Genomic DNA, 16,987 nt, shown 5'->3' with positions numbered 1-16,987 from the left:
CCAGCCACCGGAACGCACAGCAGCAGCCTGTGCAGCTGAGACATTAATCAGGGAGCCTCCACTTTCCTTCCAACCTTCTTCGTCTCTCCCTCCCTCCTTCTCTCTCTCTCTCTCTCTCTCTCTCTCTCTCTCTCTCTCTCTCTCTCTCTCTCTCTCTCTCTCTCTCTCTCTCTCCCTCTCTTTCTCTCTCTCTGTCTTTCTCTCCCCCCTCTCTCTCTCTCTCGCTCTCTTTCTCTTTCTGTCTCCCTCTCCCTCCCTCCCTCCCTCCCTCCCTCTCTCTCCCTCTCTCTGTCTCTCTCTCCCCCTCCCTGCCTCTCTCTCCCTCCCCCTCTCTCTCTCTCTCTCGCTCTCCCTCCCTCCCCCTCCCTCCCTCCCCCTCTCTCTCTCTCTCCCCCTCCCTCCCCCTCTCTCTCTCTCTCTCTCTCTCTCCCCGTCCCTCCCTCTCTCTCTCTCTCCCCCTCCCTCCCTCTCTCCCTCTCTCTCTCCCCCTCCCTCCCCCTCTCTCTCTCTCTCTCTCTCCCCCTCCCTCCCTCTCTCCCTCTCTCTCTCCCCCTCCCTCCCCCTCTCTCTCTCTCTCTCTCTCTCTCTCTCTCCTCTCTCTCTCTCTCTCTCTCTCTCTCTCCCTCCCTCCCTCCCTCCCTCCCTCCCTCCCTCCCTCCCTCCCTCCCTCCCTCCCTCCCTCCCTCCCTCCCTCCCTCCCTCCCTCTCTCTCTCTCTCTCTCTCTCTCTCTCTCTCTCTCTCTCTCTCTCTCTCTCTCTCTCTCTCTCTCTCCCTTCGGGTGTTCCCTCAGTCTCCTGGAGGCTCCCGTGGTTCAGGGCGTGTGCAGGGGAAAGATGAATGCACCTGTCTCAGTAACTAAATAGCCCCTAGCTTCCCTGAGCACCAACCCCCTCCCCCTGCACCTCCCCTGAAACTCCATCATCGTCCGGGCAGCACGGCGGTAGATAGGGCCTGCCTGTAGACTGGGGGTGGGGTGGGGGGGTGGGGGGGCGGGGTGGGGGGGGGGAGGCAGGAGCGGACAATAGGTGCGTTTGTGCTGGTCTGTTTGGGATGGCTGCCGGCAGACAATAGACACATTCTTTAGGTCCTAAAACAAATAGCTGTGTGCAGCCTGGCCTGCTAAGGTGGCTAGAGGGCAGGAAGCGGAGGAGCTGGGTTACCATGGCACTGCCCCGGCTTCTCAGGGAAAGGTCGTCTGTTCCCAGAGGCAAAGCAGCTCTGCGGCGCTGCGCTGCTTTGTTGAAGAAGCCAAAATACACAAGGCCCAGGGTTTTCCCCTCGGGCGTTCGAGACCCAACACGGTTCGGTCTTGTGTTTCAGAGAGCGACCATGCCATCTAGACCGCCACTGCTCCAACACCACCTACTCTCGGGTGTGCCAGCTCTGGTACAGGTCTGGTTACACTGAGTGTGCCAGGCCCCAGGGGGGGGGGGGGGAGCAGAAAGGAGGGGGGGCAGGAGAAGAGGTGGTGGGAGCGAGACTGTAGAGGGATTCAGGGTGATTGTTAAATTTGATACTGTGCTGATGGGGGACTGCAGTGAAATCAACCGTCATTATGAAATCAAGCCATCCTAATCAGCGTAGCGGAGTCACGCAAACCAGAGACCCCGGTGCCAGCTTGTCTGGTCCACACCTGCAAGGGCCCACCTCCATTTAGCAAGAATAGGCTGGGGGGGGAGGGGGAGGGGGGTCACCCCACATCAGACCAAATGGCCTCCCAGGTGTCCGAAATCTGCATTCATCAACCCTTGTCTCCTCCGTTTTGGAGGGAAAACCAAGACAAAGGACCATTCCTAAAAACAGACTTCATCAATATGAAAGGACCATACTGCTATGTGGGCACAAGCATGAAAGGAATTGATGTGTGATGATGTGTGCTTGTCTTTTTATACTGTGTTGATTGAATTTGATGTTAGAATGGAACTTCCCTTGCCGTAGGGCTGTGTCAGCCAAGCTTGCTATCCAGCAGATGGTAAAATAATAAAAACTAGTGATCCATATTTTGTAGATGCATAAAGATGTTATATACAATACATGGACATATAAAGGATATGTTTCCTCAAGTTTGTACCTCTGAACCTAGAACAAGTCCTGTAGGTACTGTTCAATGTTCATCCCATATTTGCTACCATTTCAATAAATGATGTGTGTAATGGCGTTCCATCATTGTTATTGCCTACTCTTAGAAAGTGAATTTATTCCCTCCGAATATTGCAGTTATATACTCTTTCCTCGCTATACCATAGGTAAGATCAAGGTTGTGCCCTCTTAAACTGATACGTTATCATGAATCTCCACACCCTGCTACATTACCTTCTCCTTGAGACAGTCTGACTCCAGCACTGTCTTAACTGTGTAAAAACATCCAAATGATGATCAGAAATCCACATATTTAAGTTTCATAAATATGTTTAATGTATGCACCTCCCTGCCAAAGTAAATTCCTTGTTTGTGCAAACAGTCATGGCGAATAAAATCCCTTCTGATTCTGAAAATATCATGTTGTACCCTTGTTTCCCTCTCCTCACTTGCCAGTGGGCTGCTGTGGAGGCCGTGTCTGAGTTCAGGTCATGTGTGGTGGGACGGCACCAGACGTGGTGGCCCAGGCAGCCTGGGGTGCGTCGGGGGTCAGAGGCGACAGATTGAAAGGTAATGGAGTTGTGTCTGTCTCCTGCAGATGGACCCGGTCCAGAAGGCAGTCATCAACCACACGTTTGGAGTCCCTCAGCCCCTCAAGAAGAAACAGATCATCTCCTGTAACATCTGCCACCTGCGCTTCAACTCCACGGTGAGACAGCACTGAACTGAGACGTGTCGTGGTGTTTTTCTGTGCGTGTTTTGTCTGTTTTCCGCAAGGGGTCTTGTATATTTGGCAAAAAATGAAACTTTGCCTTTAACAACAACATGTTTGTCTTTGTTTCTTTGCTTCTTATATTTTTTTAATGTTGTTTTAGAAGATACAACTCTGCTCCAAATTACCTGAGCTCTTATCGCCCTTTCTTACTCACTGCAGCTCATCTGTGCAGAGTGATAGGGAGTCCAGACGTGCTTTTAGTCTCTCTCCTATCTCTCACCTCTCTCTTTGTGTGTGAGTGTGTTTGTGTCAGTGTAATTCTTACTTTGGAATCCGAATGCTCCTATTTGTTTTGATATTTCTGTGCATGTTTTTTTTCTCTTAATGTGTTTCCTAATGTGTGAATGTTTGTCTGTTTGTATACATACCTGAGAGAGGGGGGGAGGGAGAGGGAGGGAGAGGGAGAGGGAGAGGGGGAGGGAGGGAGGGAGGGAGGGAGGGAGGGAGGGAGGGAGGGAGGGAGGGAGGGAGGGAGGGAGGGAGGGAGGGAGGGAGGGAGGGAGGGAGGGAGGGAGGGAGGGAGGGAGGGAGGGAGGGAGGGAGGGAGGGAGGGAGGGAGGGAGGGAGGGAGAGAGGGAGGGAGGGAGGGAGGGGGGGAGAGGGGGAGATGGGGAGAGAGGGAGAGAGGGAGAGAGGGAGAGAGAAACATAGCGGTTGTTTTGGTGTGAGGGATTAGACAGCAGGGAGAGCTGCCGTTTATCAGCAAAGAGCAGAAACAATCAGCAGCCGCTGCAGGAAGCTGCATTCTCTGCTCCTCTTTTGATTTCTTCCATGCCTGCCACCTCAAACACACACACACACACATACTCACAACACACACATACTCACAACACACACACACACAACTGCTGCATACACTATCAGAGAACCAATGCAAAATCCACATTCACATAAGCAAACGTACAATGGGGATCAAAAATCTTAAGGCACATACTGCACCTAAGGATTGGGCGAAAGCACATCTAGAAACAAACACACACACACACACACACACAATCTTCAAAGAGGAGCGGAGACACAAAGCGGCTGAGCTGAGGGGGAGAGAGGAGAGAGGAGCTGAACAGACAGACGTGCTCCCCTCGCAGCAGAGCAAATCCCTTTTCCAGCCTTCACACACACACCAGCCAGCGTCAGGTCTTAACGCCTCTTTAGTAGCTCCAGGGAAACTTTCTCTGCTGGTCTCTCTCTCTCTCTCTCCGTCTCTCTCTCTCTCTCTCTCTCTACATGGGGTGAGGTGCACTAATGTCACACTTGGTAGTAATTGGAACGCTCTCGAGGTCTCGACAAATGTATGACATTAATGCGCACAGGCTTTGGAAGTGTGTTTTTTCGACGAAAACAACCTACAAGGCAAGGTTATAGGGGACATTTTGTTTACTAGATTGGTAGTGTGATGGACCTAACATGGGTCACCTGAAGTATGGATGAATTACGTTTTACATGTGTTACATAGTAAAACCTGCATCTCCTTTGTCACTGCAATGGCACTTTTAATATGTAACTTTGTGGTTACATGGTCATTAATATATGTCTCAGGTAAAGTATTGAAACATAGTTTATATGAGACACGTGAAACCAAACCCATCAACAAACTGTTGCTGTTCAAATCAAATCCAAAGCATTGGTCTGCGATCATGTCTTGTAGTAATGATGAGTGACAGTCATACAGGTCTGTCTTCTCTCTTGTGCGCATTAATGTCATTACATTTGTCGAGAGCGTTCACACAGCCGTACATCTCACACTGTCCCATCTCACACAGCCGTACATCTCACACTGTCCCATCTCACACAGCCGTACATCTCACACTGTCCCATCTCACACAGCCGTACATCTCACACTGTCCCATCTCACACAGCCGTACATCTCACACTGTCCCATCTCACACTGTCCCATCTCACACTGTCCCATCTCACACTGTCCCATCTCACACAGCCTTATATCTCACACTGTCCCATCTCAGTGGGACATATGTGGTTCATGTGTTGTATAGGCCGAATGTCATGGCTAGTGCCTTTCACTCTCTAGAAGTAACTTCATGCCAAGTTTGAGTCATTTCCAAACTTATTTTGAAACTATCGTTAAAGCCCAGTTTCTCTTTCCCTCCTCATCGATGACTTTCTCATTTGTGGTTTATTTGTATTTAAATGGTGAAAAAGGAGTCTCCTTAGATCAGTTGTGAGGTACTTACTCTGAGAGGAACTGACGTCACTCTGTCCTGCCTCTGTAGTAATGCCTAACAAGCATCATCTGGTGCCTGAGATGAGATATTCAGGCCTTGATTGAACTCCTGAACCCCTATTACCCACTTATTTTTCAGTTTGTGTGAAAGAAACATAATTAGGAGTAACACGGTGTGTTGATGAGTGTGTGTTGTGCTGTGGTGTGTGTGTGTGTGTGTGTGTGTGTGTGTGTGTGTGTGTGTGTGTGTGTGTGTGTGTGTGTCGAAGAGGGGACTATGCAGCCTATGTTTATGGTTGAGGGCATGTAATTCTGGTTATAGTGAGAAGATAATTTACTTCTCCTCCTCCATCCATCATTCCAGCGAGACCCTGCCCGGTATTAGCAACAGAAAGCTCCCCTGATGAAGAGGTTCCCCTCAAAGCCTGTTTCGGGCCTTAATGAGAACTCTCTGTATTGATTCCTTGCCATGTCTATTTGTTCTCACCTGTCGGGACAGCCAGGACTGTGAGAATCATCAAATGTTGAGGCAAATGTAATTCCACTGCAAAGAAAAGCAGGGTTGTTTTTTATTCAAAGTACTGTATATCATTGTGAGTGTGTGTGTGTGTTTGTGAGAATGCATGTGTGTGTGTATGGATGTGTGGGTTTTGGCCCGAGCGTGCGTATGAATGAGCATATTTTGCATGATTTACCATGTGCGCCTGTCATTTGCACTGCAGCGCACATTAATAAGCTAGTTGTGGCGATGGGATGCTTTCTCTCGCTGTATATTACACATGCAATTATACGTCTGGCCTCCCAGGGTGCCAATGCTCTTATCAGGTGAAAACAGACCCTCCTCCTCACTGGCGGCGCGTGTGCGCATGTTTGCACACGCGCCCGTCATTATGTCCCAGCATGTCTGCTCATTCATCACCAATGTCTGATGTACCAGAAGAAATGGCCACTTCTGGGACTGAACGATGGGTTTGAGTGAAGGGACTCACGTGTCTGTGTTCCCTCCGTCTGCCTCTCCAGAACCAGGCTGAAGCCCACTATAAGGGACACAAACATGCTCGCAAGCTCAAGGCCATGGAGGCCCAGAAGAACCGGCAGCGGAGGGCCGTCGAGGCTTCCTCCATGGGCAGGGAGAGGGAGCGGGAGAGGAGCAAGGCCGGAGCCGGAGAGTGCCTGCCTCTGCCTGCTCTGATGGACACCAGCCTGATGGAAGGAACAAGTGAGTTAACGGATGAGGATTGGAGTACGGCGGCGACACGAGCCTCGCTCACTCCCATCACTGTATCCCTCTCTCAGGTGTTCATCTTCTCATCCCATTTCTGATGACCACCGTCACGACGCTCCAGTCTTGGATGTCGCTAACCGTAACCCTCTCCCCCCCCCCCCCCGTCCCATTCCTCTTTGCTGTCCCGCCATTCATCCATCTCTTTTCCCCATTACTTTTCTCCAGTTATCCCACATCCATCTAATCCCCTCCCATCCGTCTCCTACCCCTCCATCCTCTCCTCCACCTGGCCTCTCCTCACTCCTCCCTCCATCACTTTCCCTCCAGTGCCGTGTCATTGCACTGGAGGCTGTCGCTTCATCTCTCCCCTTCTCCTCCTCTCTCTTTCGCTCTCTGCCGCTCTCACACTCTCTCTCCCTCTCACACACAGATTCACACCCACAAGCACGCACACACCACCCCTCCGCTACAATGTGTCTTATGTTTTTGATGTCTGATGCTCAAAGAGAAAGTGGAGCTATAGGAGCCTCCATTTCCCCCTGCCCCCCCCCCTCTATACACACACACACAGACATCAGGAGCGCGGTGGGAGGAAGTGATGGCACTGTCCCCACATATCCAATCGTAACCCCTTGTGGTCCCTAGGCCCCGCCCTGTGTGGGTGTGTACTCTGCGGTGGCGTTGATGTATGGAAGCTGTATGGCCGGGGGGGTCGCGTGACATCTTGGGGAGGCAGCACTCTGTTAACACACAGACTGGGGCAGAGCGATCCAACTTCTCAGTGGGCTGTTTCCTTTGCCCCTATCCTCTCCATTTCCTCATACCGGCCCCCTCTCCTCCTCCACCACCTCCTCGATCTGAATGCTTTGGATAAATGGAAGGGCGGTGTCTGTTGAACAAGACTTACAAACATGAAGGAATCATCAAAGCACTTGCTTTTCTATGATGCCAGTGGAGAGCTTCTTTATCCATGTTCCACATTAAGATTGCCAGGACTCATTTACTCAATGATGGGCTACAGGATGGTAGACTGATCTCCTTTCTCAACCCTCTTCTACCTTCTCTCTCTCTCTATCTATCTCTCTCTCTCTTCATCTCTCCTCTTCAGCTCCTCTGCCCAGAGAAGGAGTTATCAGACTTGAATTTCAAAAGGCCCTATGATGCTAGAGGGAATATTAGAGGAGAGATATGAAGGTAGTGGGTTGAGACAGTCTATACTTTACCACCTCCCCACCCTGAACACTAACTGCCTCTCTTCCTCTCAGAGAGGGGACTGGACAAAAGGCTGGAGGCAGATAACGCTCTCATCAAATCTCATTTTAATATTCCGTCGCCGCAAAGCAAGGTCTGAAAGGGGGGGAGGCAACGGTGGGAAGGAAAATAAATGATTTGTTGAAAAATGAGAGATAAGATGAAATGAATGAGGGAGGGAGGGAGGGAGGGAGGGAGGGAGGGAGGGAGGGAGGGAGGGAGGGAGGGAGGGAGGGAGGGAGGGAGGGAGGGAGGGAGGGAGGGAGGGAGGGAGGGAGGGAGGGAGGGAGGGAGGGAGGGAGGGAGGAGGGGAGGAGGGGAGGAGGGGAGGAGGGGAGGAGGGGAGGAGGGGAGGAGAGAAAGGGAAGGAGGGAGGGAGGGTAGAGAGAAAGGGAAGGAGGGAAGGTAGAGAGAAAGGGAGGGAGGGAGGGTAGAGAGAAAGGGAGATGGGTAGAAAGAGGGAGTAGATAAGCCGTAGCTGGTTTTTATGTTGTGAATAATTTTACAGTTCCAAGGCAATTTTGCGAGGAGGAACGCTCTTTAATAAGCCCAATTGTGTGATTGGTCTGATGTGAAATTGAAAGGCAGCAGAGCGAGCCAGTGATGGCGCACATCACAATGCCAACCTGTAATGGGAGAGTGTTCCAAATGAACATCATGAAATTAGTTGCGTCTGCCATGAAACTGCCTGATGACAGACAGTGGGGCCGTGTTAAACGCCAGCGCGAGCCTGGAAAGACCTAGGAAGCACTAACGATGAAGTTCCTCTTGAAAACTGTGAGGTAGCTCAATCAACAAGCCAGCCTTCTTATATTGTTGTGGTTGAGCGTGAAGAAAGGGCCAGCCCCCTAGTCAACAGTACTCATTGTGTCTGACAGGTAAGGGAAACTCAATTCAATGTTATTGTCATTATTACAACATGCAGCCACAAGAGAAGACCTGCTGCTTTGATGAAACAATGCAGCGCAGAGGGGCACGCCGGGGCAGGCGCGCAGTCTAATAAACACACTGTACACACATAGCAAGACACAATATCGTCCATATGCTGTGTGGTTATATGATTATGCTTACAGTCTTAAAAACACTCTTGAGATCAAACGATCTTCGCGTGTACAAGTTTGCATTATGTATGAGGGAGTAGATGTCGTAGAGCTGTGCAAATGCCATTGTAAACACGGCAGCGGTGCAAAAGAAATTCATTGAAGTGCAAAATCGACTGGAAGGACAGGGCAGAGGGGAGAGATCAGCGTGTGCATGTTGGTAGCTGAGAGGCGAACAGACTTGTACAGACTTTGTTTGAAACTAAAAGTATCCTGATGGGGTGGGGGGGGGGGGGTCCTGAATCATCATTGATCCTGAATCATCATCAGTGACAACCATCACCTCCTGCTGTGATTGCCCTGTTTCTCCTGGGAGACAGTGACTCCCTGGAGCAGTCAGTTACTGTCTGAATTTCCTCCAAGGAAGGGAGCTTTTACCTTGGACCATGGATTCATGTAGGTCAAGCTGGTGTGTGAATTGTGGTGTGTGTGTGTGTGGCTCAACGAGCATGAATGTCTTCACTCTTAAGAGAACGTGCATGTTCAAAAGTCTTCCAGTAGGAATATACGAATGCAGTACACATCCTAATGGTAGCCTATGTTGAATCAGTAACTGGATCGATATACTCTGTTTACCCCAGGCGTTCCAAATACTGCTACGTTTACACTCTAAGCCTGTCTGTTTTAATTGGACTGTTAGGGCTTTGATCAAGCGCTTTTCATGGTAAAATTAAGCTAATGACTCGCAACAAGACGATCGATCTGAACATCGATGCTTTGCCTGGCAGGAGCAGAAGAGGTCAACTTCTCAGACGGGCTGAGGGGGTGGTGGGGGGGGGGGGGGGGGTGGGCTGTCTGTTGCAGATACTCTGGCCTGTGGGCTGACAGTCTGCCAATCATAGTGGCAGCCATTCCCTTCACACAGTCGGGGAGCATTTGGGTTGAGTGACAAGCACAGAGAGTGGAGGTGTTGTCTGAGAGAAGCCCTGGTGTTTATCTGAGACGGTCTGTGTCATAACGCCGGGCCGCTATCTGTCAACAGCATTATCATATCATATATAGCTGCATCTGTATCTACACCCCCCTTTTTGTGCGTGACTAGCTTTTTTCAACGTCTTTCGTTTATTTGAAGTGGAATTCAGAGACGGGCTTTACCGCTCAACGCTTCGGTTTTGAGTACAACTTCCCAAAGAGAAACATCCTGCACATGGAAACATAAACCATTTACCTGCTGAATGGAGTCTTTCATGCTGTAAGGCCTCTGGTCTACCAGTGAGACATGTCTCTATGTCCTCCTCTGTAGGACTCCTGCTAATTCCAGGGATTAACATCACTCCCCTCCAGAGTCTTCTCAGGTGTCCTGATCTTTGTCTTTTACATATATCCGGATCGTACCAAACCCTTGCTGGGGGGTGCCTGAACCCTCAAAGGGGGGTCACTCTCATTACGGAGAAAGGACCGTCTAATCTCAACCCCCTTTTCTCCACCAGAAATGAGAAAAGGAAGACCCTTATCTCCGTGATGAACTTACTCTGGGGCTTAAAAGAGAAAATCAATGGACCGAGTAGGATTGTGGAGGGTGTGGAGAGAGAGAGGGGGGGGGGGAGTAAATGAAATTGATCCAGCGTAGCTGTGGGGTAAAGCTGAAAGGGTGTGACTCCCATGGGGGTGGAGGGCATGGTGTGTTGTGTTGGGGGAGCCAAGATGGGGGTAATGGAGCTCCAGTGAGTTATCGGCTGTGCCATGCAGTTGATGGGTTTGTTTATATTGACCGTGCCTTGGGACCTTCACTTGATATTTGTACGGATTCGGGGGGGGGGGGGGGGGGAGGGAGGAGGCTAGGATGGCATTTACTCTAGCGGCATTAATGTAGTCTGTTCCACATGGTTTAAAACAAACGCTAATATTTTATCTGAAATGCCAAAAAGCTGGCGTATGAAGATAGATCCATATTGTGAGGTATTCGTCGTTGTAAATTTCCCAAGCCAAACAAAAAAAAACATAATTAAAGAATGATTTAGATGTTCTTTTTTTAAATTATTATCCAAAACTCAAAGCTGCCTTATCAAAGTGCCGTGTTAAATACAAACACAGTGTCAGGAGGAGGAGAGGAGGACAGCTACAGTATATGACTTAGATGTGTCTAATCGCCTCCACGTCTCCCCTCTCCCCACAGGCCTGCAGGCTAACCTGGAGCCGGCCAAGCAGGAAGTGCTGGATGAGCCCCCCAGCAGCCTGGAGGGGAAGCTGGAGGACAGCCCTGGAGGCTCCGTCTTGTTGACGCCCGTCTCGGAGGCGTCAACCCTGGAGCTGGCCACCCCGTCCCCACAGCAGGTGTCCCCCTCCTCCCAGATCTCTGAGACCGCCTCCGACGCCAGCCTCCCCGAGGTCCCGGGCCCCGCCCCGGAGTCCGCCAGCCAGCCAGACAGCTCCAGCACAGACGGGGAGCGCGGCACAGACGAAGAGAAGGACAGCAAGAAGAACAAGCTCCACCTTCACTGTCCCGTCTGCAAGGTCACGGTCAACTCCACTTCCCAGCTAGAGGCGCACAACAGCGGTACGTACCATACATCGGCGCTGGAGAAAACGCCACTGGACTGCGCGTTGTTACCCAGAGTGACACCTCTCCGCCCCGCCCCCCCCCTCTTCCCTCCCCCAGGTACGAAGCACAAGCTGATGCTGGAGGGGCAGAGCGTGCAGCCCAGGCGCAGGGGCAAGGTGGTGGCCGCGCGCTCGGCCTGTAAGACCAAGCGCCTGGGCAGCAAGGGCAGCGTGGGGGTGCCCAGCAAGAACTTCCAGTGTGAGGTCTGCGAGATCTACGTCAACTCTGAAACCCAGCTCAGCCAGGTGAGGGGGAAGGAGAGAGAGGAGGGAGGCTGGGGGTGCAGGGGGAGAGGGGGAGAGGGAGGATGGGGGCACAGGGGGAGAGGGAGGATGGGGGCACAGGGGGAGAGGGGGAGAAGAAGGATCTCTCATTGGCTCACCACATTTATTCCGAGGGGATAGCATCTGAGACGTTCAGGGTTTAAATCCTCCTCCACACAGTATTGTGCATAGTGGTTGGTTTATGGTCCCTTTCTGAATAAAATGATGAGTGGTTCTGAAAAAGGATTTTGAGCATAGAAGCTGGACTTAGATAGCATCTTTTCTTTTGGTGCGTCTGAAGTTAGCAGCTTGAAAAGAAGGTGGTGAGTAGTAGCTCGTGTTAGAGATTATAGATGTTTCCCCCTGGGAGAGAGTGTTAAACTGAGATGACTCCAATCACATGGTTTCATGCCTAGCCGTTCTGCTGCCTCTGAGAGGAAAAAAGGGAAGAAAAAAAAGTTACCATAACTACCTCATCCCTCTGTCTTTAACATCCTCATGGCCTAATCATGCGCCATTTTGTACAAAGACAAACTTATCTCTAATGTCACACTCCCCCATCCCTCCGCCTTTAAAACATAGCCGAGCGCCCATAATGAGGAGAGCAATGTAGCAATAATCTCATTCAGTTCTCATGCAGAGTTCTGATGAAGGGTAAGGGTATGGCAGTGCTTGAAATGAGCCTGCAATGGAAATGTGTGTGCTTGAATCAGCCCGGTTTGATTGACATAGACTTGAAGCTTAAAGCTATTTGAAGGATCATGTTAAAATGGCATACTTTCATAGAGTAATTACATTTGCCACATTAGACAGATATAAAGGTGTGATGGTATCATGAATTTTAATAAGGACTGTTCAGGCTTTCAATCTTTCAGGGCTATTTGCAACGCGTTAATGTAAGATATTGACGTCAAAGGTGTTTATGATGTGGTTCCGTTGGCATATATATATATACGTTCATGACATCCTGTTTCCATGTTGATAATTGCTATCATTGTGATGGTCACTGAATGCATCTTCTGTGCTGTGGAATGGTCTGTGAAGATGTGAACGCTCGCTCACACAGGTCAGGGAAAAGATGGAGGACAATCGATCCAATGTGCAGTCCAATGTGTTAGCTGGAAGAGGAGTGACATATAGTTCAGAAACGTACAGTCAGAGATGATGTAAAAGGAATGCTTTTCAGTACAGCTCCACGTGTTGGATGTATGGCCAGGTCGCTCACATTAGTCATCGGAACTTTAAGTCAGACACACAGGAAGTGATGACTTATGGTTGTTGATCAGTGTGGTTCTCCTGTGCCTCAGACTGATGTTAGTCATCTCTCCTGATCTCCCCAGCACATGAACAGCAGGAGACATAAGGACCGGCTGGCAGGCAAACCCCCCAAACCCAAATTCAGCCCCCACACTAAGACCCAGCCCAGCTCCAGCTTAGCGGTGAGACACACACACACACATCTACACATACACTTGCAAATACTCAATGCTGGCAGACAGACTCATGGATATGCTTACGTATTATAGTATCACATTTTTTTACTTGATAAAAATGTATACATTCTCAAATAAATTCCTCTCGGTTTGCAGAATTGACTGAAAACAAATTGAATTGACCCCCAACACCGACGTCCACTCACTCAGTCAGACACACACACAACGCACGCACACACACACAAACACACACTCCTTCTTTCCTTCCCCTCGAGGGGTTGCCAGTCTTGGTGAGCCAGCATGCCTGTGTGTCAGAGAGGTTCAGCACACTGCTCTGTCGTGCCCAATGACTCCCCTGCCTCTCAAACAAGGCTCAAATAGCCCCGCCATTAGCCCCGCTGACGAGTGCCGACAACAGCACTCTGAATCAGCACTGTCAACTAATCACTTCTGTGCTCCTGTCCTGTGTGAATTTCCCCAATTCCCCCCCCCCCCCCCCCCGCCCCCCTCCCAACAACCATCTTCCTCCTCATCCTTCCTCTTGGCCCCTGCCCCGCGACCCTACAGAACGTGAGATGGAGTGGCTACGCAGGTGGGGCCGTGTCTGCCATGAAGAAAGTGTTCAGCCAGTACAACCTGGCCTCCCTCTCCTCTCAGGTCAGTGCCGGGGGAAGGAGGGGCTTGGACTGGGCTGGCCAGCCAGCACGCCTGGTCAGGGGGCACGGGAATGAGCCGAAGCAGAGGCTCATGGTGCTATGGAAATGTGAATCATGTGTTTTTGAATGGTCGGAGCCTGTCTGTGTTGTAGTTGAGCGCCTGTGCCGTGTGTCTACGAGGACGTGTTTGTGAGGGAAGTCTTCAGACAGACCCCGGGGGGGGGGGGGGCTGGCGATGCTATTCAAGAGGGCTTGTGCACGAGTGTGTTTAGCCCAGGTAACTGTGTGCAAGAAGAGCTAGGTTTGTCGGAAACATGTTTGCTGAGTAAATGTGTACACTTCTTTGAGCAAATGTGAAATGAAATGGAAATGAGCCTCTGTGTATCTACTTTTTTTTTATCTCTCTCTCTCTCTCTCTTTCTCTTTCTCTTTCTCTCTCGTTCTCTCTATATCTATCTCTCCCCCAGACCAAACTGGCCTTGCAGAAGCAACTGGCCAAGAGCCTGACCACTGGATTTCTGCCAAGCCCCCTCAACACACCCACTCTGTGCACAATGGCAGCCAATCCGCTTGCCCTCCGCCACCCAGGCACTGCAACCTTCATCCAGACACCCTTTTTGGGCCCGGCCCTCTTCCGGCCTGCCCCGGGGCCCCTGAGGGCCACTCACACCCCCATCATCTTCTCTCCTTACTAATGACATGGCCCCTGTCCCTCTGAACTCCACCCTGTCCCTCTACCAGCCCCCAGCCTCCATTACTGTGACCCACACGATAAGGGCCACCGCAAACTATGCAGCCTGCCAGAGCCAGGATGGAGGGAGCAAGTAAGCACACTAACCTTGGGCCCCAGAGGGGTATGGGACCGACTGGTGGCTCCTGGCATGGATGACACACCCCCCAGGCCAAAGTCCTGCCTCCCCTTGACGCCCTCTGTGGTGGCCCAAGAAACAGGACACACCTCCAGGAAGTGACCGGTATAAGGAGTGTCTTTTACAGCCATTTCATGGGTTGAAATGGTTTGGATGATTCATATTATTGTGTAATTTATTAGAGAACAAAAATCTAAAAGTGTAGATGTATGTTTAGTGTGGTTGCCACAAAATAAGGTCCCTTTACTTGATGCCTGGCAAAGTAACTTTTCTTTGCTTCTAAGTTATCTTTTATAGCAGGTTGACATTATTGAGGTCATGGAAGCGAGTCGAATCAAATCACGTTTTATTTGTATAGCCCTTTTTTACAAGCAATGTCACAGAGGGCAAGTGAGCCCAAGTTATCCTTCTGTCTCAGTGAAGACGTATGTCATCTTGTCGAGGGGGATTCACACACTCTTCCTCAGATCCTTAAAGCAATCAGGGTCGTGGTGGTGGGATTTCTATTCTAATACACCTCCATCAACACCAGACACACGTCCGGGACACACATACTTCAAGAAACACTGTACAAGCTGTGCTGCCACAAAAGCCAACGGCTTTTTCGACCACAGAGGTGATATTGCAGCAACATCCTTCTCCCAACCTTGCTGCTTGGGCTCTTTTGTTACTCGCAGCCCTGAATTAATGTGCTGATTAGATGATTAAGCCCTTTCTCTCCTCTCTTTTTCGCTCTGACTCACATCCAAACATGGCCTTTCATAACTCATTTTACCCTGCATCCCTTGGATGAAGCACTCATTAAGGTCCTGAAAAGGTCAGGTTGTCAACTTGATTTTGTTGCAAGCTGCAGATGTGGCTTGATAAAGACCTTTGCTCTGTTGTATGATTTCTGTTGTTCAGCCGCTGCTGTGTTCTTACTGTCTCTGTTCTCACCTTGCCAGTCTAAAAAAAGGAGATGTCTCGCGGTATATTAAGATCTATAATCTACCACGACTGCATTCATCCACGCTGGTGATTAAACTGAATATTTTTTTCCCCCTACCGTCCTCCCCTCATCCTCGCCATTCATTTTCTCTGCCACGATTGCCTCGGCAGACACTGATGAGGAGAAAAGGATGACAATTTCTCCCCACCACAAAACAAAGGGGAGGAAATGACTTGGCAGACCCCCCCCTCCCCCTCACACTCCCCCAGCATGGTTCAGATATATGTGGGTAATGGAGGGTTGGGGTATAGTAAGTCTGATGGGTATCCCATGTCAATCTCCTCACCAGGCAGGGATGAGGACTAAGCACCATGGCATGGCAACCACATTAAAAAGCACCTTAAAAAAAAGTGTAGGTACTTAGAAAAGCAATGGAAAAATATATACATGTTATTTTTTTTCTCTTCTTTTAAGCTGTTCTGGGTGCTTTGATAATCTCACATATTTGACAAAGCATTTTGATATCAACAGAACAATCAAGTTTTAATTACAAATCTGTACCATGACTCGGGCAGGTCATGAGTTTCATATTGTGTCCATTTTAAGCAATACATCCAATACGTTTACTTTAATATTTTTTCAGTGTGAGACAATAATGAGAGTTGGCTTTAGTCTATCTGAATCTTGGCTCCATTAAACTCCCACACAGCAGAAAGTCACTTAAGAGTCATGTACAGTGTTCTGATGGTCCTGCCCTTGATGGTCAATCACAATCTCATGGTGTGCAGCTGTGCCTGCCTGATCCATAAATAGCGGCTATTGTACAGTGGAGAGGATGCTTCAGTTTGATCTGTTGACGCTGCTGTGTTTCACCTTCTGAAGAGGACCCGGGGAGAACATTCATATAGATTCAAGTGACAAAACAACATTATGGAAGGATAAGTGCTGCATCGACACATATTACCATGCCCCTCCCTCCTCCTACCCCTTTCAATCCCTCCGCACTGTCTCACCAAATATCTCAAACACTTTACAAAACACCAAGTCTTTCTTTCCAAACACCACACGTATCCATTTCCTCTGCTCTCTGCTTTAGCGACATTGAAATGAAGAACAATCCTATGCATTTCTGTTGTTCCCTCAGTGCGATGTATAGTGTGTGATGCAGTAGTGCCATCTGTCTTGAAGACCTTGTAATAGCCATCCAGTCGTGCTGCTCTACATCTCAGAAGCTTTTAGTTAGTTGGGAATACGAAGCCACCAAGTCCTCCTTGCCATAGCGTCGTGATTCTCCCTCAGTCTCACCTCTCAGTGAACCAGCCTATGATCTCCTCTATTTGTTTCTTAATCATTCAATGGGAAATTCTCTGAAATAAAGACATTTTAAGTCAAATTGTATATGTAGAATCTATAGAGTAAATATAGAGATTTTATTAAAGTGGATAATACTATTGTTCTATCTGTATTACGATGAATTGCTATACTAGGGGGAGAATAGTTTCTGTCTGTGTACTGTACCGAATGTACAGTAGGAATATGCTGTAAAAGGAAAAGGAAAATACTTTGCTTGTTCGCAATTGTTTTTTGTTTTTTTACTTGTTTTCTTTTTTTTTTTTTTTTACAAGAGACAAATGTTCAAACGAAGTGATTGGGTGATTTATTTTGTCTCTGGAGTTGAACTAAAGG

The 16,987-nt window shown here is 49.4% G+C and overlaps 1 protein-coding gene across 1 annotated transcript in view; it reads left to right on the top strand.

The window, feature by feature from the left end:
* Positions 1-15,535, top strand: part of znf385c (zinc finger protein 385C) — an 87,487-nt gene extending 71,952 nt beyond the window's left edge. Inside the window, exons 4-11 of the mRNA XM_084678848.1 lie at positions 2,679-2,789; positions 6,055-6,253; positions 10,727-10,754; positions 10,785-11,107; positions 11,210-11,397; positions 12,756-12,854; positions 13,416-13,505; positions 13,972-15,535. Of these exons, the coding sequence (XP_084534974.1) occupies positions 2,679-2,789; positions 6,055-6,253; positions 10,727-10,754; positions 10,785-11,107; positions 11,210-11,397; positions 12,756-12,854; positions 13,416-13,505; positions 13,972-14,199 (1,266 nt within the window). The 3' untranslated portion in view covers positions 14,200-15,535. The remainder of the gene's footprint in view (positions 1-2,678; positions 2,790-6,054; positions 6,254-10,726; positions 10,755-10,784; positions 11,108-11,209; positions 11,398-12,755; positions 12,855-13,415; positions 13,506-13,971) is intronic.
* The last annotated feature ends 1,452 nt before the right edge of the window (positions 15,536-16,987 follow it).

The sequence above is a fragment of the Hypomesus nipponensis genome, chromosome 17, assembly GCF_054491055.1.
Source record: "Hypomesus nipponensis isolate SF chromosome 17, ASM5449105v1, whole genome shotgun sequence".
Taxonomy (NCBI): Eukaryota; Metazoa; Chordata; class Actinopteri; order Osmeriformes; family Osmeridae; genus Hypomesus; species Hypomesus nipponensis.
The sequence above is the reverse complement of the archived record's forward strand: the minus strand, read 5'-3'. Positions and strand labels throughout refer to the sequence as shown.